At 42.1% G+C, this 16,036-nt stretch overlaps 2 protein-coding genes across 26 annotated transcripts in view; both read right to left on the bottom strand.

Moving 5' to 3' along the window:
- The window catches only part of PPP3CB (protein phosphatase 3 catalytic subunit beta), a 48,134-nt gene extending 42,574 nt beyond the window's left edge, over positions 1–5,560 (bottom strand). For 3 of the 8 annotated variants that reach the window (XM_043476587.1, XM_043476590.1, XM_043476588.1), the window contains exon 1: positions 5,340–5,560. In XM_043476587.1, the coding sequence (XP_043332522.1) occupies positions 5,340–5,424 (85 nt within the window). In that variant the 5' untranslated portion in view covers positions 5,425–5,560. The remainder of the gene's footprint in view (positions 1–5,339) is intronic. The other 5 variants (XM_043476584.1, XM_043476585.1, XM_043476591.1 and 2 more) reach the window with 2 other exon arrangements.
- A 2,045-nt stretch (positions 5,561–7,605) lies between these two features.
- Positions 7,606–16,036, bottom strand: part of USP54 (ubiquitin specific peptidase 54) — a 118,797-nt gene continuing 110,366 nt past the window's right edge. For 17 of the 18 annotated variants that reach the window (XM_043476563.1, XM_043476566.1, XM_043476565.1 and 14 more), the window contains 4 exons: positions 14,518–14,636; positions 14,007–14,147; positions 10,567–10,753; positions 7,606–8,900 (listed from right to left, as the gene is read on the bottom strand). In XM_043476563.1, coding sequence (XP_043332498.1) covers positions 8,341–8,900; positions 10,567–10,753; positions 14,007–14,147; positions 14,518–14,636 — 1,007 coding nt within the window. In that variant the 3' untranslated portion in view covers positions 7,606–8,340. Of the gene's footprint in view, positions 8,901–10,566; positions 10,754–14,006; positions 14,210–14,517; positions 14,637–16,036 lie in introns of those variants that run through there. The other variant, XM_043476581.1, reaches the window with a different exon arrangement.

The raw sequence follows: 16,036 nt of genomic DNA, 5'->3' as shown, positions 1-16,036 counted from the left end.
GAACTTTACCCAAAACTGCCACACATTCCATGCTTTTTTCAAACTCCATGCCTTTCTACTGCTGTTTTCTCTACTAGAAAATATTTTCTCTATCTCAGCCCCACCTTAATATCTAAAGAAATTCTACTCATCCTTTAAGGTTCCACTCAAAACATAATCCTTTCAGTGAAGCTTTCTCTCCAAGTAAGAATCAATTCCTCTATACAGCTCCGACAGCACTTTGTACCTAATACATTACATTAATTTATTTGCAATAATGTCTCCTCCACTAGACTGCCTCCAAGAAAAATCTATCTTACTTAATATATCTAATTCAATTCTGTATCCCTAACACCCATATTCAATAAATGATGCACAAATAAATGGTCCCAATCTTCTGCTTATTTGAATCCTGCTGCTGCTGCTGCTGCTAAGTCACTTCAGTTGTGTCAGACTCTGTGTGACCCCATAGACGGCAGCCCACCAGGCTCCCCCGTCCCTGGGATTCTCCAGGCAAGAACACTGGAGTGGGTTGCCATTTCCTTCTCCAATGCATGAAAGTGAAAAGTTAAAGTGAAGTCGCTCAGTCGTGTCCAGCTCTTAGCGACCTCATGGACTGCAGCCCACCAGGCTCCTCCGTCCATGGGATTTTCCAAGCAAGAGTACTGGAGTGGGGTGCCATTGCCTTCTCCGGTTTGAATTCTACCCATCCTCAAAGCTCTTTCCTCCTATACGAACCCTTGCTAACAATCAAATCTAGACTCATCCCTATCTCCTTTGAACTCAACTTCTTGGGTCTGCCACTTAACTGGCAATTATTAATCACACAGTCTTATGACATAAATTATTAACTTTTCATGAGTACCTATTTCCCCAAGGACCAAGAATGTATTTTATCTTTTACACTGTTTCCCTACAATTTTTAGGTATATGGCAGGTATTAAATAAGTAGTTGCTATTTGGTTACTTTGAATTTCAAAAATAAATTTTACATACCATATAAGCATCTGCCTGCAATGTGGAGGACTCAGGTTCAATCCCTGGGTTGGGAAGATCCCCTGGAGAAGGAAATGGCAACCCACTCCAGTATTCTTGCCTGGAAAATTCCATGGACGGAGGAGCCTGGTGGGCTACACAGTCCATGGGGTTGCAAAGCGTCGGACATGACTGAGCGACTTCACTATTTCATCTCTATGTAAAAATAAACATTTTTATACTGAAATGAAATCATAGGATTGGCACTAAAACACATCTCATCTAATAAATCAAAATTCTTTCACCAAACTTTTCCTTATAACTCTTGCCAATTCATTCAACAGCACCGGAACCTGGAGCTTTTGCCTCACTACTGAGCAGCTGTATTTCTTCCTTGGCATTTTCCTTCCAAGATGACTTGTTGCCAGAGTGTTCTCTTTCCTTCTCACTGCTCTCTCTCTCTCATACACACATATACACACACACACACACACACACACACACACTGTTCTCTGTTCCCTTGCTTTCTCTAGGACACATGGTACTGAAGATTTATTTTAGTATGCTCAACAGTTTGACTAGGGTAAAAAGGAAAAGAAAAATCATTTTCAAGAATTATCTCTATTAGATAGGTTAAGTCCATAAAACAGATTTTGTAAAAAAGAAAAACAATTAAAATCCAAGTTCCTTCAAAATATAATGAACTAGGGCTTCCCTATGACTCAGTGGTAAAGAATCTGTCTCCCGTTGCAGGAGACATTTGTTCGATCCCTCTTCTGAGAAGATCCCACATGCCACGGAGTAACTAAGCCCATGCACCACAACTATTGAGCCTGTGCTCTAGAACCTGGGAGCCGCAACTGTTTAGCCCACGTGCCACAGCTGTTGAAGCCCACACGCCCTGTAGTCCATGCTCTGCAACAAGAGAAGCCACTACAATGAGAAGCTCTCGCACTACAACTAGACAGTAGCCCCTGCTCTCTGCAACTAGAAAAAAGAAAACACACCAACCAAGACCCAGCACAGCCATAAATAGATAAATAAAATTATTTTTAAAAAAACAAACATAATGAACTAGAATTGGCGCGCACACACACACAAAACACTTGAAGTAGCTATGTGACTCCAAGACCTATGTGGGTCATCTGAAAATCTGTAATGAAAATAAGCAATCCTATTAAAGCGAAGGTACTGGAAAACACATGAGCCAAACAAACTCTGATTTTTAAGCAGGGCAGCAGGCAACAGAACCTAATGAATCACAAGGCTGCCCATTAGATATTTAACAGGTAAAAAACTTACAACACACACATTTTGGTTCAATCTGAAAGTCTGATAATTTAAGAGATAAGGATAATAAAACCTAGGGAATAAAACATGCTGAATGCAAAAGAAAGTGAGTAGCACCGTGGGTGCTAAAATGAACACGTACACAAAATACACAATGCGCTGTAAGCAATAAAGGTGAATTTTTGCATCAAGTGTAATAGATTTATTAATTTCAAGGGAAAATCTAGTTTTACAAATCTGGGACCTCATCTATACAGTAAAAAGTACATTTTAAAAGTATCTGAGGGAAAAAAGGAAGTACCTGGACATTTCAGGTCAAGTAAATTTCAGGGGGAGGAGGAAGAACAATACAAATAAATTCAGAGTTTTATGCTTTAATTACACACACCAATTTTGCTGATGTGGCAAAAAGGCACAAGGAAAAATTAACTGTTTTTCCTAGTTTGTTTCTATTTTCTTTTTTTTTTTTGTTTCTATTTTCTTATTGCAAGCTTACTAGCTTAGCTAAAGACAGAAAAATGCTTAACAGAAAATAGTTAAGAGGGCATAGTAAACCTAAACCACTTGGGTTCCACCAACTTTCAAAAAGATGAATTTGACCAGAGCCAGAAGTTGGAGCAGGCCCAGAACTGAACTGTCTTAATGAACCAGGAAACCTAATCACCCATAATCAGGGATATGGAATTACCACTAATAATTTCAGTGAATAGATAATTTATACATGAATCACCTACCATATTCCAAGATCTCAAACTTCACATAACGTGAAATTCAGGCATTTGATACTAAACACAGAAGACCTATTCCCCTTCAAAACCTATGTGACCATAAAATACAAGCCTCTTGACTAGAAGTCTAAGAGTATAAAAGCTGAGACAACAGGGGAAAGTTTCAGGGAGTAAAATACTATTTATATTCAATGCCAATGATGGTCTCTATAACCTTACCACTATGAAATGGTGCAAAACTAGCACATACTAGACTTAAATCTAGATTTGTAACAAGTTAAACTTAAGTTGAATTAGCACCATGGCTATATAGCTTCAGCAAACTGGGGTTTTTTGTCATCAAATGCAACATTATACTACAATTACTTACTGAGGAAGGCAAGAAAGAAGCTTGAAAATTAAATATAAAAGACTTCTATTTCCCAGTAACTTCCAAGGAAGCCAGAAATTCCTGGAGCAGCACAAACCAATCTATCGCACACTATCTCTAAAGCATGTGATCCATATCGACCATTCCAACTAGCTAACAAATTCCATAAAGAAATGAAAGCTGTCTTGAAAAGCATACTACTAAGTACATGGGATTTTATATCCACGAGTTCTACTATGATTTTCTATATCAACAAACTCCCATTTACCTAAATCAAATGACTTTTATTTCGTATCAGTAAACCGCAAATATGACTGTGTCTTGTATTCACAACCCACCCCTAAGGAACATGCCGTGTGTCTGGAATCTTATTTTTACTGTATTAAAGCAGTACAAGGGAAACATTACCATATAAATGACAAAAATCAAGGAGATTCACAAGCATAAGTATAGCATAAACTTACTGTTCAGAAATGTGACTGGTTGTCCCATCTAATAGTAGGGTGAAAAGTGCCAGGGGAAATTAATAGACAGCACAGGTATACTGTCAGAAAATTAACAGGCAGCTCATGTCTCCTATTCCCAATCCAACAAAACTTCAAGATTTTACAATAGCATGAATGTCTGAACTACCAATCTTTTTTCTCTTTTTTAAAAGACTTCTTGGGACAAGGATTCCATAAAAGCTTTCTTCAGTTGATGCCTGGCCCGAATATATACACTATTAAGTTTTTTAAATTGTCTACATAAACGTAGATACAAATTAGTATTATCATTAAAGGAGGCTAGAATTCATAAATTAAAATTTAAAAACCACAAAAAGTTTTTCTTGTTTTTAAATATTTTAATGGAAACATGTCTAGTCAGATTTCCAAAACTGGGCTAACAGTGTTTAAACAGTCTCAAACATATGCCAGTATGTTTGAGAAATTGAATGAAATAAACAAAACAAATAAAAGAAGTATCTATCTTTCAAAAATAAATGTGGTACAATAAAGAAAACTTTATTCTAAAATGATTTCAATTTATTGACCAAGCTACATGATAAAGAAAAATCATTTCAAATTATGTTCTTCACCTCCACAGCAGTGTTTGAAGTTTATGGGCTCTCCCAGAGAGCATGGGAGTTTTAAGCAATTCTAAATTAGCCTTCAATTTCTCTATTTCAAATTAATGTGATGACCGGTTGTAGTTAAACAATCATAAATTCTGCACCAACGGAGAAATATTTAATTTTTTCTTCTGGGGGAGTGTGTAGGCGTTTGCATGCACGGGAGAGCTAACCCCTCTTGCCCTCTGACCAGTGTTGCCGGTTCTAAGTAAATGCTGCTTCCTATCCCCGAAGCTCTTTTTTTTCTTTTTTTTACTGTCTTTTTTTCATCTCTTCTGCACTTAAACCCGGGGCCCCCAAATTCTGGCTTGTCCCTTCACCCTAGTCCAATCCCATACAGTTCCCCCAATTTCCGCGCGGGGTGACACCTGAGGGCCGAGTGCGAACCCCTGCGGCTGGCATTAACTAGGCGCGAATAGGGCGGACGGCTGTCACTGGGGAGCAGGCGTGGGCCAAAGGCGAGGTGATTTCTGACTGCTCATCGCCCAGCCCCGCGTGGCTGAAGGTCTCAGAGCCCCTCCGTTCGCCCCGGCAAGCCAGGCGTGCAGCTGTCGTGGTGCAGAGAGCTAATCGCGGCCTCAGGGCCGCTTTGACAGGCCGGGCAGGAAAAGAAAGAGGCTCACTGCGACTAGTAGCCTCACCCCTCCGGCTAGGAGACCTACAGAACGAAACCTCTGCCACGGCCCGCAGGCAAGCGAGAGACCTCGGAGCCGCCACCACCTACTCAGCCCAGCCCAGCAGGGGCCCGCCCAGGGGCCACTCCCCAAGTGAGGCAGCCAGTCACTCGCCCGCCCTTCCGGGCCCGCTCCGGAGGGGACGGTCTCCCGCCCGCCCTCACACAGCTATCTCATCAGGCCAGGCCCCCAGGGCTTCGTCCACCTCTCACCTTTGACGACGCGGTCAGCCCCGGGAGGGGGCGGCGGGGGCGGGGGTGGGGGCGGTGCAGCCCGGGCCGGCTCCGGGGCGGCCATGCTGGGCCCGGGGCTCGGCTAGGCGCTGGGCCGGGCGGGGCTGGGGGCGGGGGCGGCGGCTACCAGAGCCAAGCGGCGGCGCCGCCGGGGAACATGGCGGACCCTCTTTCCCTACAGAGGGGCTAAGACCGGCATGCACCGCGCTTGCGGGGGCGGGGGCGGAGCAGGCTCTAGGGACTTGAGCAAAATTACTGAAGCTAGGAGAGAAACAAGACCATGCCAAGGGATCAGCTTAAAATTCTGGGCAAGCAGAAATAAAAGAGAGTGTGGAGAGATGCTTGTCTGTAGCTAGTTCCTGCGGTGAACGAGTGCTAGGGAACATGACACCGGCTTTCATGGATCTCCTAGAAAGACGGGGAGACGTGACCAAACCTAAGAATCTCCCACAAATAGAGAAAAAAAAAAAAAAGTATAACAATTTGACTATCAGATCCGGGTAACTGACATAAGAATTAAGAGGAAGCACTGTAGGTTCTAGAGCGAAGCAACGGTTCAGAATGGAGTTTGAGAGACAATCTGGCCCTTGTGTTTAGAGCCTGGAATTGTCAAGAATCTGAAAGCACGAAGAATGCAGGTAGAGCAGACTAGGCTCTAAGGGTTAAGAATCAAAACAGGTAAGAGGAAAGGAAGAGTTTTGTCACCGAGATGTTCATTGAGTCTACGAAATTCACCTGAAAGGACACAGCCTCCCTCTTGATTCACTCAGAAAAGAGAGATTTCGAAGGCAATAGGGAATTGGAAATTAGTTCCTCATAAGAAATACCTCTACTGCAAGGAGATCCAACCAATCCATCCTAAAGGAGATGAGTCCTGGGTGTTCATTGGAAAGACTGATGTTGAAGCTGTAACTCCAATACTTTGGCCACCTGATGCGAAAAGCTGACTCATTGGAAAATACCCTGATGCTGGGAAAGATTGAGGACAGGAGGAGAAGGGGATGACAGAGGATGAGATGGTTGGATGGCATCATCCACTAGATGGACATGGGTTTGGGTGGACTCTGGGAGTTGGTGATGGACAGGGAGGCCTGGCATGCTGCGGTTCATGGGGTCGCAGAGTCGGACACAACTGAGCAACTGAACTAAACTGAAGAAATACCTCTACGGTAGAATGTGGGCCCAGATTGTCTATGGAAACTTGAAAGATGTACCTTCACGGGGAAGGGAGTAGTGGGACAACAAATGATTGTTCAGTCAATAATTATTAGAAGAAGAGTATTTGTTATGACACCAGGAGAGGTACTCGATCAGTAGCAGGGATCAGAATATCCTAAGATATATATATCTTTTTTTTTTTTTTGCTGCACCTAGAGGTATGTCAGATCTCAGTTCCCCAACCAGAGATCAAACCGGTGCCCTATGCAGTGGAAGCATGGAGTCTTAACCACGGGACTGTCAGGGAAGTTCCAGATCTATATTATATTGATGGCACAGGATTCAAGTAGGATAGGGTGAGAAATGCCTGCCCATCTGCCTGCTCGATACTACATGTGCTCAGAATCTGTTCATAATAGATGGTGATAATTAGGCAAGCATTAGTCCAAACGACTCAAAGACCACCTCTCTACCTCTTGACTTGTCAATCTTAATGATCCTGAGAGCTGGAATAATCTAAGAGAAGAGAAATGCCCAGTGGGTAATGTTTGCTAAGGGAGCTCACATATTATTTTTTAGAGGGAGAGGAATTTTCAAGTGAGGAAGGGGTGAAAATGGATCTTTCTGACATGGAAGTGCCATAATTCTGGAGGGAAGGGAAGGTGCAGCCATATGAAGAGAGCAAGGGAGGGACAAGACGCACATGAGAAATGTGTAGAGGGAGGGCACCAAGAGTCCCTAGATCAGGAGTGAGTTTGTAAGAGGAGTCTGAAACCCAGAAAATCTCCCTGAGGAGGCAAGGAGAAAGTATGAAAGTGTTGAGTGCCTCTTGGCAGGAAAGGGATAGAAAATATACCAGCAGCAATAACAACAAGGAAAGTCACTCCATATTAGGACTCATTGACTCCTACCTTGAATACATACCCTTCAACCAGTCTTCAGCTCCTCGGTTCCTCACTTTCACTCAGTCAAAAGCCATATACTAAGCCCCAGGCCACTGGGAATTGGTATTTCTTGCTTCCCCAGCCCAATACAAAAGAGCAAGAAAATACAAAAGGAATCAAATAGACAATTAAATGACAAGGAATTAAATAGAACTATCTTATAGATTTATTAATGAAAAATACTTTACAAAAACAGTATGTTTGGCCCTAAAATAGTTCAGCTGACTCTGAAGGTTTACAGCGGCGACTGAGCAAGTGGCAGTAATGGCTGTGCTGCTGAGGACAGGAGGGTATGTTAGTGTGCCTGACTCCCATCTGTTCCGAAGAGTACATGTTATGTTGGCAGCCCCACATTCTAGGCCTAAGGTTTGGGGGCTGAGGGAAGGCTGACAGGCTGGGCAGGTGGGCTAGCCTGAATGATGTGGTCAGGACCAAGACTACAGGGCTACATGTCCCTCCAAGGATGAGGGATGGAAAAGACAGAAGGTCGGATAATAGGGGTAGGTGGATAAAACAAAGCAGAGAAGTTGGTAATATAACAGGGAACAGAATATGAGGGCTTAGAGTATTCAAGAATAAAATGGTGACCCTAAGATCCTAAGGAATGGCTAGTGTCCAGAGTAACATGGATTCATCTTTAAAGTGGATCAAATAAAACCCTACACAGCGGCTGCTTCCTTTTGCTAGGTGAATGGAAATTGGAGTTTCAAATATTCCCTCAAAGCCAGGTCTCCTTAGGGGTTCCTGGCACCCTTGGGAGAAACTGCCAACTCTGTGTTAAGACTTGCTCAACCTTGGCAGGGATGCAGGGTACCAACTCCGCTGCAGTACAGTTTAACAGAGAAAGCTGGGGCTCCAGGAGAGAAGAGGGGTGACCCTTACCACCTGCTGTGCTGCAGGGCTCTTCCCCTCATCTGCTCTCTGCCAGGGGCATCTGCTAGGACAAACAGAAACTCCTCTCTCCCTGTCCTCCTGTGTCTAGATGGCAGGGCATAACTGCTTTGCCTCCAGTCATCATCTGGGGGCATATCTACTCTTCGAGGACCAGGGGCTCGAAACCCTGGAACAGGACCTGAATTCCAAGCTGACCTCATGGGTACACAAAGACTGCTTGATGATGGCGACACAGGGTGAACAACAGAAGGATGGGAGGGTGAATGGAAAAGATCCCCCCAGGACTGAGCATGAGGAACCTGAAGGCCCTGGTGTCTTTCTGGTAGTGTGGCAGTGTGGGTTAGCTGAGGCTTGCACCCTGGAGTAGTCAGGAATCTGGCCCCAATATGCTGGTTGGCCTCTGACCATGGTCCCCGGGAGGCATCTGTTCTGGAACGATGGGGGAGACTCCGGTAGTTCAAAGTCTTTCCTGTGTACTTGACCCCTTCGGAAGTTTCACCCCTGTCACACATAGCCAGAAACTGCTGGACACTCCTCGAAGTTCCTGGAGAGAGAAAAGAAACCCAAAGATTGAGCATCTTCAATAAAACTATTATCCTTCCCAGAAGACCATTCCTGGCTGTTCCTTCCAACTCCCCATCTCTTTAAGAACATACAAATAAGGGAAAGACGGAACCTAGCTTTGCTTTTAATGTCATTTTTAAAAATTCTTAATATACATTAAAATCAAATCACTGCCAATTTGTGCAAATAAAACAGTCTCCTGGATGTTGCCATACTCCTATCTCACTGCGTTACAATCTGTCCTCCAAAAGACAGACAGACACAAACACACATACATGAATGGCTCTCTGATATTCCAAATATATGTTCTCATTGTGATAATTTTACTCCTTAGAGCCACCACTCCAAAACATCACTCAGTTTTTCTTAACATGGTACTTTTTTGACTCCAGTTGAACTGTGTCTGCTTACATTTGTGTTCATTCTCCAAGATTTCGCTTTTGTTTGCACTACTCCCACATACATAATGTAGAATGCCTTTTCTATACATTGATTCCCCTTTACTTAAAAGAAGCAAAATAACTAATTTTCCAAACATCACTTCTAAACTGTACTTCTCATTTTTATTTTTTAAATTCCATCAATAGTTGTACTATACATATATATATACCTGATTACCAAAACTTTGAGCTCTTTAAGAGCAGAGAACTGCCTTCTTTCTCCCATGTATTTACTGTAGTATTTGGTGCAGAACAAGTTGCAATAAATGCTGCCTTACTGATCAGATACTTCTAGTAACTCTCAAAGGATGCTGGTGACCTGGCAGCTCCACTGAGTAATAAGAAGTCTATTTATCCAGAAGGCCTGCTTATCCAAAGCTCCCTAAAATTTGGACACAAATATCAACAGTACTACTCAGTTCTAAGAAGATCCTTTTCCCTGGGGATTTATACCCATAGACAGGTTTATCAACTTTGGCATTACTGATATTTGGGGCTGATAATTCTTTGTCTTAGGAGTAGGGTAGGGGTGTGCAAGGAAACTTCTCTGTGCATTGCTGGATGTTTAGCAGCATCCCTGGCCTTTCTACCCACTAGATGCCATGGGCACCTCCCCTTTCTCATTAAGAATCACTGCCTTAAACTGTAGATTTGGTCCACGAGGGGAAAAATGGAACAAATCTTGCTGTGGAGGGTCAAAGAAAGCCAGAAGGATGCTGCCCACCTTCCCCAGGATTGTCTGGGTCTCTATACATGGGAAGGGTATTCTGTGCATAGGATCTTTCCAAGTCTGCCATTCACTACTCATCCTCCTAGACCATCCCTCAACTGAGACTTGGGATGAAAGGAGAGAAAAACAGCTGATAGAGATGATATTTCCTGTTTTGGGGGATCCTAAAGACTGGGTACTAATTCCCTGGGTCACTTAAAATCATATCCTATCACAACTGAAGCAGTTCATTTTCATGAGTAGTTAGATTCTGGGAGCTCTGGTCTAGACCCCATGTCGCCCAAGAAATCATTCAGTCATGATTCACCAAGATCAATGCTTGATCTTTAAAGCAATAATTCATTTCCCTTTACAACTCCACCTTGGGACGGTCCTTCCCCTTCCCCACCCCCCAACAGATGCACTGATTTGATTCTTCCACGTCCCTGGAAAAGTACTACCTTCCAGCACATAATATTAGATTTGGGGAGAGTTACCTGGGGGTCTATGGGGCTCCCCTGCCATGCTGGGCATCAAGACATCTGGGGGCAGGAACTGTGGTTGGGGTGGGTAGAGGTGGGGACCAAGGAGAAATACAGGAGGGTCATGGATGACAGGGAGGGAAGAGGAGCTGGAACAACGATGCCAGGTTTCCAAAGGCTTTTTCCTCACGCTTGATGAATCCTTACAATGAGACAAGACAAAAAAAAAAAAAACATAGAGATGAGGATTAACACACAGCAGGATATGGTTGGGTAAACACAGTGAGGGAAGCAGGGGGATATGGAAGGAACTAGAGTACAAACATTCCTTAGTCTAGAGATGGACCCAATTTACTCGACACTCTTCCCATCAGCCCCTCTAGGAAACACCCTGACTATGAAACATCCTCCACTATAACTTAAGACACCAAAGTACAGTTCTCTTCTCTTAATATGTCTTCCTCATAACCCTCACTTTCCCAATCCTAACATCAAGGTCTTTAGCAAAGTCCTTAATGCTACTATTAAAATTAGAGAATGAGATAGAAATTTAAAAATAGAGAAGAGGGAAATTCCCTGGCTATCCAGTGGTAAGGACTGCAAGCTTTCACTGCCAAGGTTCAATCCCTAGTCAGGGGACTAAGATCCCACAAGTCGTGTGACGTAGTTTAAAAAAAAAAAAATAACAGAAGCCTCTAAAAACAATTAATAAAAATTTAAAATAGAGAAGAAATGAGAAATTCAGCAAGCCAAAAAGATTGAAAAAGTCTACACTCACTCTAAATATTGGGAACTAATATCTCCCTAAATGTACAGTCAGAAACTCTCTACTCCATCTCTCCTGTTACTGCTACCCTCCAGTCTCCATTTTGGTGCTGCCTGTCAAGTCTGTACTCACTGTTGCTTATGACCTACTTTGTTCTTCATTTGTCATTCACTTATGTGGCAAAGTCTCAGAAACACGTCTTTTAATATATGAGACACCTAACATGTCCAAAACTGAACCAACATTCTTCCCAACTCCTCCCTCTGGTACTGTATTTTCTTAAGTCACCTAGACTCAAAATATTGACACTGCCCTTGATTTTGCACTTTTAATCCACAATTCCATTAGTTGCCTATGCCATATACTGTCATTTCTACCTACAGGTTTTATATTTAAATTCAACTAGACCACTGCAGCAGCCTCCAATGTAGTCTTCCTGTCTCCAGCCCACTGCCTCCTTTAGTGTGGCCTGCAAGTTCTATGTGATATGGCAAAGCTGATCTTTCTCACTTTATCTCCTACCACTCCTGTGCCTTTTACACTCCAACCTTCTTAACGTTCTTCAAACATACGAAGCTTATTCCACCTTAGGGCCTTTACACTTTGTGTTTCTGTTACTGGGAATACTCTTCCCATGGCTTACACCTTCGTATCACTGAGGTCTCTCATCAAATGTTACTTTCTTAGAGCTGATTTTCCTGACTATCAAAAACAGCCCTGAGAATAACCACTATTACCTCTTTACTCCTCAGCCTCTGGCTTTGTTTTATTCTTTATCACACATTGTCTGGGTTTACTTATTTAATGTCTTTATCTCCTACTAGCATACATTTATTTTCACTCCAGTATCCCCATAAACCTTGAACAGCTCCTGGAGGACTATTATAGGCACTTAATAAATAATATATTAAATAAAATAATCTATATGCCAGTGTATCTTATTTCTTTTTTGAGATTGTAAGATATTTTGTGTTGTTTCATCCATGTGTGCTCACAGCACCTAACCCAGCATGGCGCGTGGTCGGCATTTACCAAATGGCCTAAGGACGAGATGCCAGTCCTCTCTGCAGGTGACACAGTCACCAGAAGAAAGACACCGCTCTTCACTGGCTCCCCTTCCATCTCCATAGTCTCTTACCAAGTCTCCTTTTGGGGTTCTTCAAAAGAAGAACCTTAAGTCTGATTCTCTTCAGAGATATGTCCTGTTTTTTTTCCTCTTTTTGCAATTCTCTTCCTCTTTTCAGTGGCTATGATTCTCAAATTTCAATTTCAAATGTCTCAGAATCAAAAGCCTACCAGATTATCTATCTCCACTCAAGCTTAATACGTCCAAAATTGCACATATCTCTCCCCCCAAATATATTCCTGCTTCTCTTCCCTCAAATATTATCATTAGAGCCTTTTTTTTTTTAACTCAGCTAATATCCGCTTCAGTCCCCTTTATCTGCTACATTCATTTTAATTCTCCAGGAAGACTTCCCTGATTCCTCCAGCCTGGTTTAGATGTCCCCTCTATTTGCTTCCATAGCACTAAATCCTATCATACTTATATTATAATTGTTTATATGTCTCCTCCAGTAGACTGTAAAGTCAAGAGAGCAGGGGCTGTATCTAGCTCACTCAACACCATTTTTCGGCACCATACCTAGAAGATAAGCTCAGAAAGCATTTGTTTAAAAGAATGAATCAATGAATAAGTGAATGATACAGAAGTCAGGCCAAAAGGAAGCCAACTCTCCTAGGAAAAGAACAACTTGCCATTAAAGGTATATGAGAACAAATGCTGGGCAGAAAAGACCACCTTTTCCAAAAAGAGTGGTCAACTGTTCAGAGCTATTTATAAATTTATGACAATAAACTAGAAAAAATGACTACCTCGTGGGTAGTCACTGGGAAAGAAACTGGATCTGAAGAACTGGTGGAAGAGACTTAGTTTTCCCTTTTGTACTTTTCTATTTTTATACCACATATTTAAGACCTGTTTTTTAAAATTTTTTATCAAACTGACATGGTGAGCAAGCTTCAATGTACTACTGGTGCTTTGTATCCTGACCTATACTGTAATAAAATCTCAAGTTGCCTCAGGCAAGTGTATAAAATTCTCAAAAGGCACATTTTAGAAATCCAACCACTGAAACTATTTGAGTTTGCTGATCTTTGCTGACTTGGATATCCCTGTCCCTTTCATCTATAGATTACTGCATTAATTCTATATGAAATGCCCCAAAGATAGGACTTTAAGTCATTTTCCTTTTGCTGCCAATGCATATGCTTCATTTCAGCTTGAAAGCCCACTGCACCCAACTTGGTCATTTTCTAGGCTGGGGAAGAACAGGCAAAACAATACTTCATCCCATCTCTTCTTTTTCCTTTGATTAGTGCAATGGATTCTGACCCAGTCAGCAATCATGGCTCCTCAGACTCTTCTCGAGGCTTCTGGGACTCTTCTCATCCTGAGGAAGCCTACATTACACCTTCCATAACTGCTACAGGGAAAGAACATTCTTCTAGGCTCCAAGTGAACGTGTGACCAAAAAAAATAATGATTACATGTCCTCATTTTTGCTGAGTGCACGTGGCTTTCCCTAAATTACAACCTTCCATTTCTCCTGCCCCTTCACCCGCAGTATATTTTTACCTAGCAAGAGAAAGAAGATGCTCTAAATAGACAGACCCTGATTCTACTTACAAAACTGTGGGAAGAGACTGGGACCTCCTCCCTCTCTGAGACAACGGTGCCACTGAGACTGCGTGAGATGCGCCGAAAGTTCTCCGCACCATACTGATCATCCTCCCCATACTCCCTGCTGGGGCCTCGGCAAGGTGCGGCCTTCAAACAGAGAGACACACAGGCAGACACGTAACATCAGACCTGCAGTTTTCCCACAGACTCTGTCCCGAGGGATGTGGGAGAGAATAGGGTAAGTAAGACTCAATAGTAGAGATCCGAATGAGGTATATTTAAAAGGTAGTAGCCACGGGGTCGCACGGAGTCGGACACGACTGACGTGACTTAGCAGCAGCAGCCATGTGGCAATCTCCTCTCACTCAAAAGAAGTCCAATCATAGATCTTGTTCTCTTCTAACAGCCCCACATTCCTATGCCCTGCCTTATCACCAACCCCACCACTCACATCTCTCCATAATTCTTTCCCAACACACCACCCCATGCCCACAACTATAGAACCTGAGGTGGCTACCTGAGAAGCAGACACTGTGTTGACTTCATGGAGACTGTGCTCCATTTCTGCTGTCGGGGTCTTTGAGAGACCAAGGCGAGGGGCTGAGTGCAGCCTCCTCCCTACACCATCTGCAGAGCCTGAGGAGGAAAACACAAATACAAGTTGAACCCATCTCTTCTCCCAGTCTGCACTCAGCCTGCAACACAAAACTCTGGAGTTTTTGCTTCATTACATAACAAATATTCATCTCTGAATTCAATGGAGGATGGATTCCTAGAATGTAGAAACAGGAGTTTCAGGATATGAATAGCTTCCCATAGGCCATAGGGATCTCAAACACAAGCCCAAGAGAAGGGGCTCTGTGGACACATAGCTAAATAGTAAATATAATCAGCTTTGCTGCTGTCAGATTTGGGTCCAAGACTTATAATAGATATAGAGGAAATTGCCTGACAGTAATTCTCTAGAGCATCTGAGATGACAAGGGAAATGTTGTCTCCAGTCTAGTTAGGAAATTATCATAGTAATCATATATTAAACCATCTCATTTTACAAAACAGGAAAATAAGTTCCAGAGTCTGACAAGTAGTAAGTAGTTTAACCAGGATTAAAACTCAAGTCTTTGGATTTTCACTTCCAATTATATACTATGAGCAGGAGCTCTTCAACATTTTATATGTGTAAGTGTGGTCTTTTATTTCCTCATTAGCATCTCTCTAATCACTTACATTCTAAACAAATTCTAAATGTTTATCTCTTCCTAAAAATCTTGTGAGACTGTAAAGAGATGAGCTGCTCCAAACTGGATATGTGACTCCCAAGGGGCTTGCCCCAATACAACTAATTAAGCCTTCTGAAAGTGCACACACCCTTGACCTACATTTGATATATATATGTCTATTGCCAATTCACATCTTGATCTGATATTTTGATTCTAATATGTGTACCTAGCTAAAGCATGATATTGCTAATAATAAGCTAGAAGGCCAGTTATTTTTAATATATTCTTGGGCTTAAATGCAGTGGTTCCAATATTACCTCTGATTCATCTAGAACTTTTTAAAAATACAGCTTTGTGTATCTCTCCACGGACATACTAAATCAGAATCTTTCTGGTTAGAGCCTGGGAATATTTATTTTTAAGAGATTTCCATAAAGAATGTGGGAGAATAGCCTTAAACATTGTTAGAGGAAATGTGAAATGTTATAGTCTTCCTAAAAAGCAATCTAGAGATAACCATTAAGATTGAAAATATATTTAGCCTCTTACCCTCTTGAGAATAAGAAACAAAAATATCAGTTTATTGTGGCATTGTTTGACTAATAACTAGAAATAAAGTAATGCCTGTCTACAGCAGAATGGCTAAATACTTTATAGTATCCTCAATATCAAATGCTATTCAGCCATTTAAAAAAAAGAAAAAGAAATGAATTAAACTAGATGACTTAGAGGAATTTTCAAGTATTACTGAGTTAAAAGAAAAAAATCTGTTAAATAATCCCCAACAGAAATACATGATATATATACGTCTGCACA

This window comes from Cervus canadensis, chromosome 8, assembly GCF_019320065.1.
Source record: "Cervus canadensis isolate Bull #8, Minnesota chromosome 8, ASM1932006v1, whole genome shotgun sequence".
Classification (NCBI taxonomy): Eukaryota; Metazoa; Chordata; class Mammalia; order Artiodactyla; family Cervidae; genus Cervus; species Cervus canadensis.
This window is presented reverse-complemented; position numbering and strand designations above follow the sequence as displayed.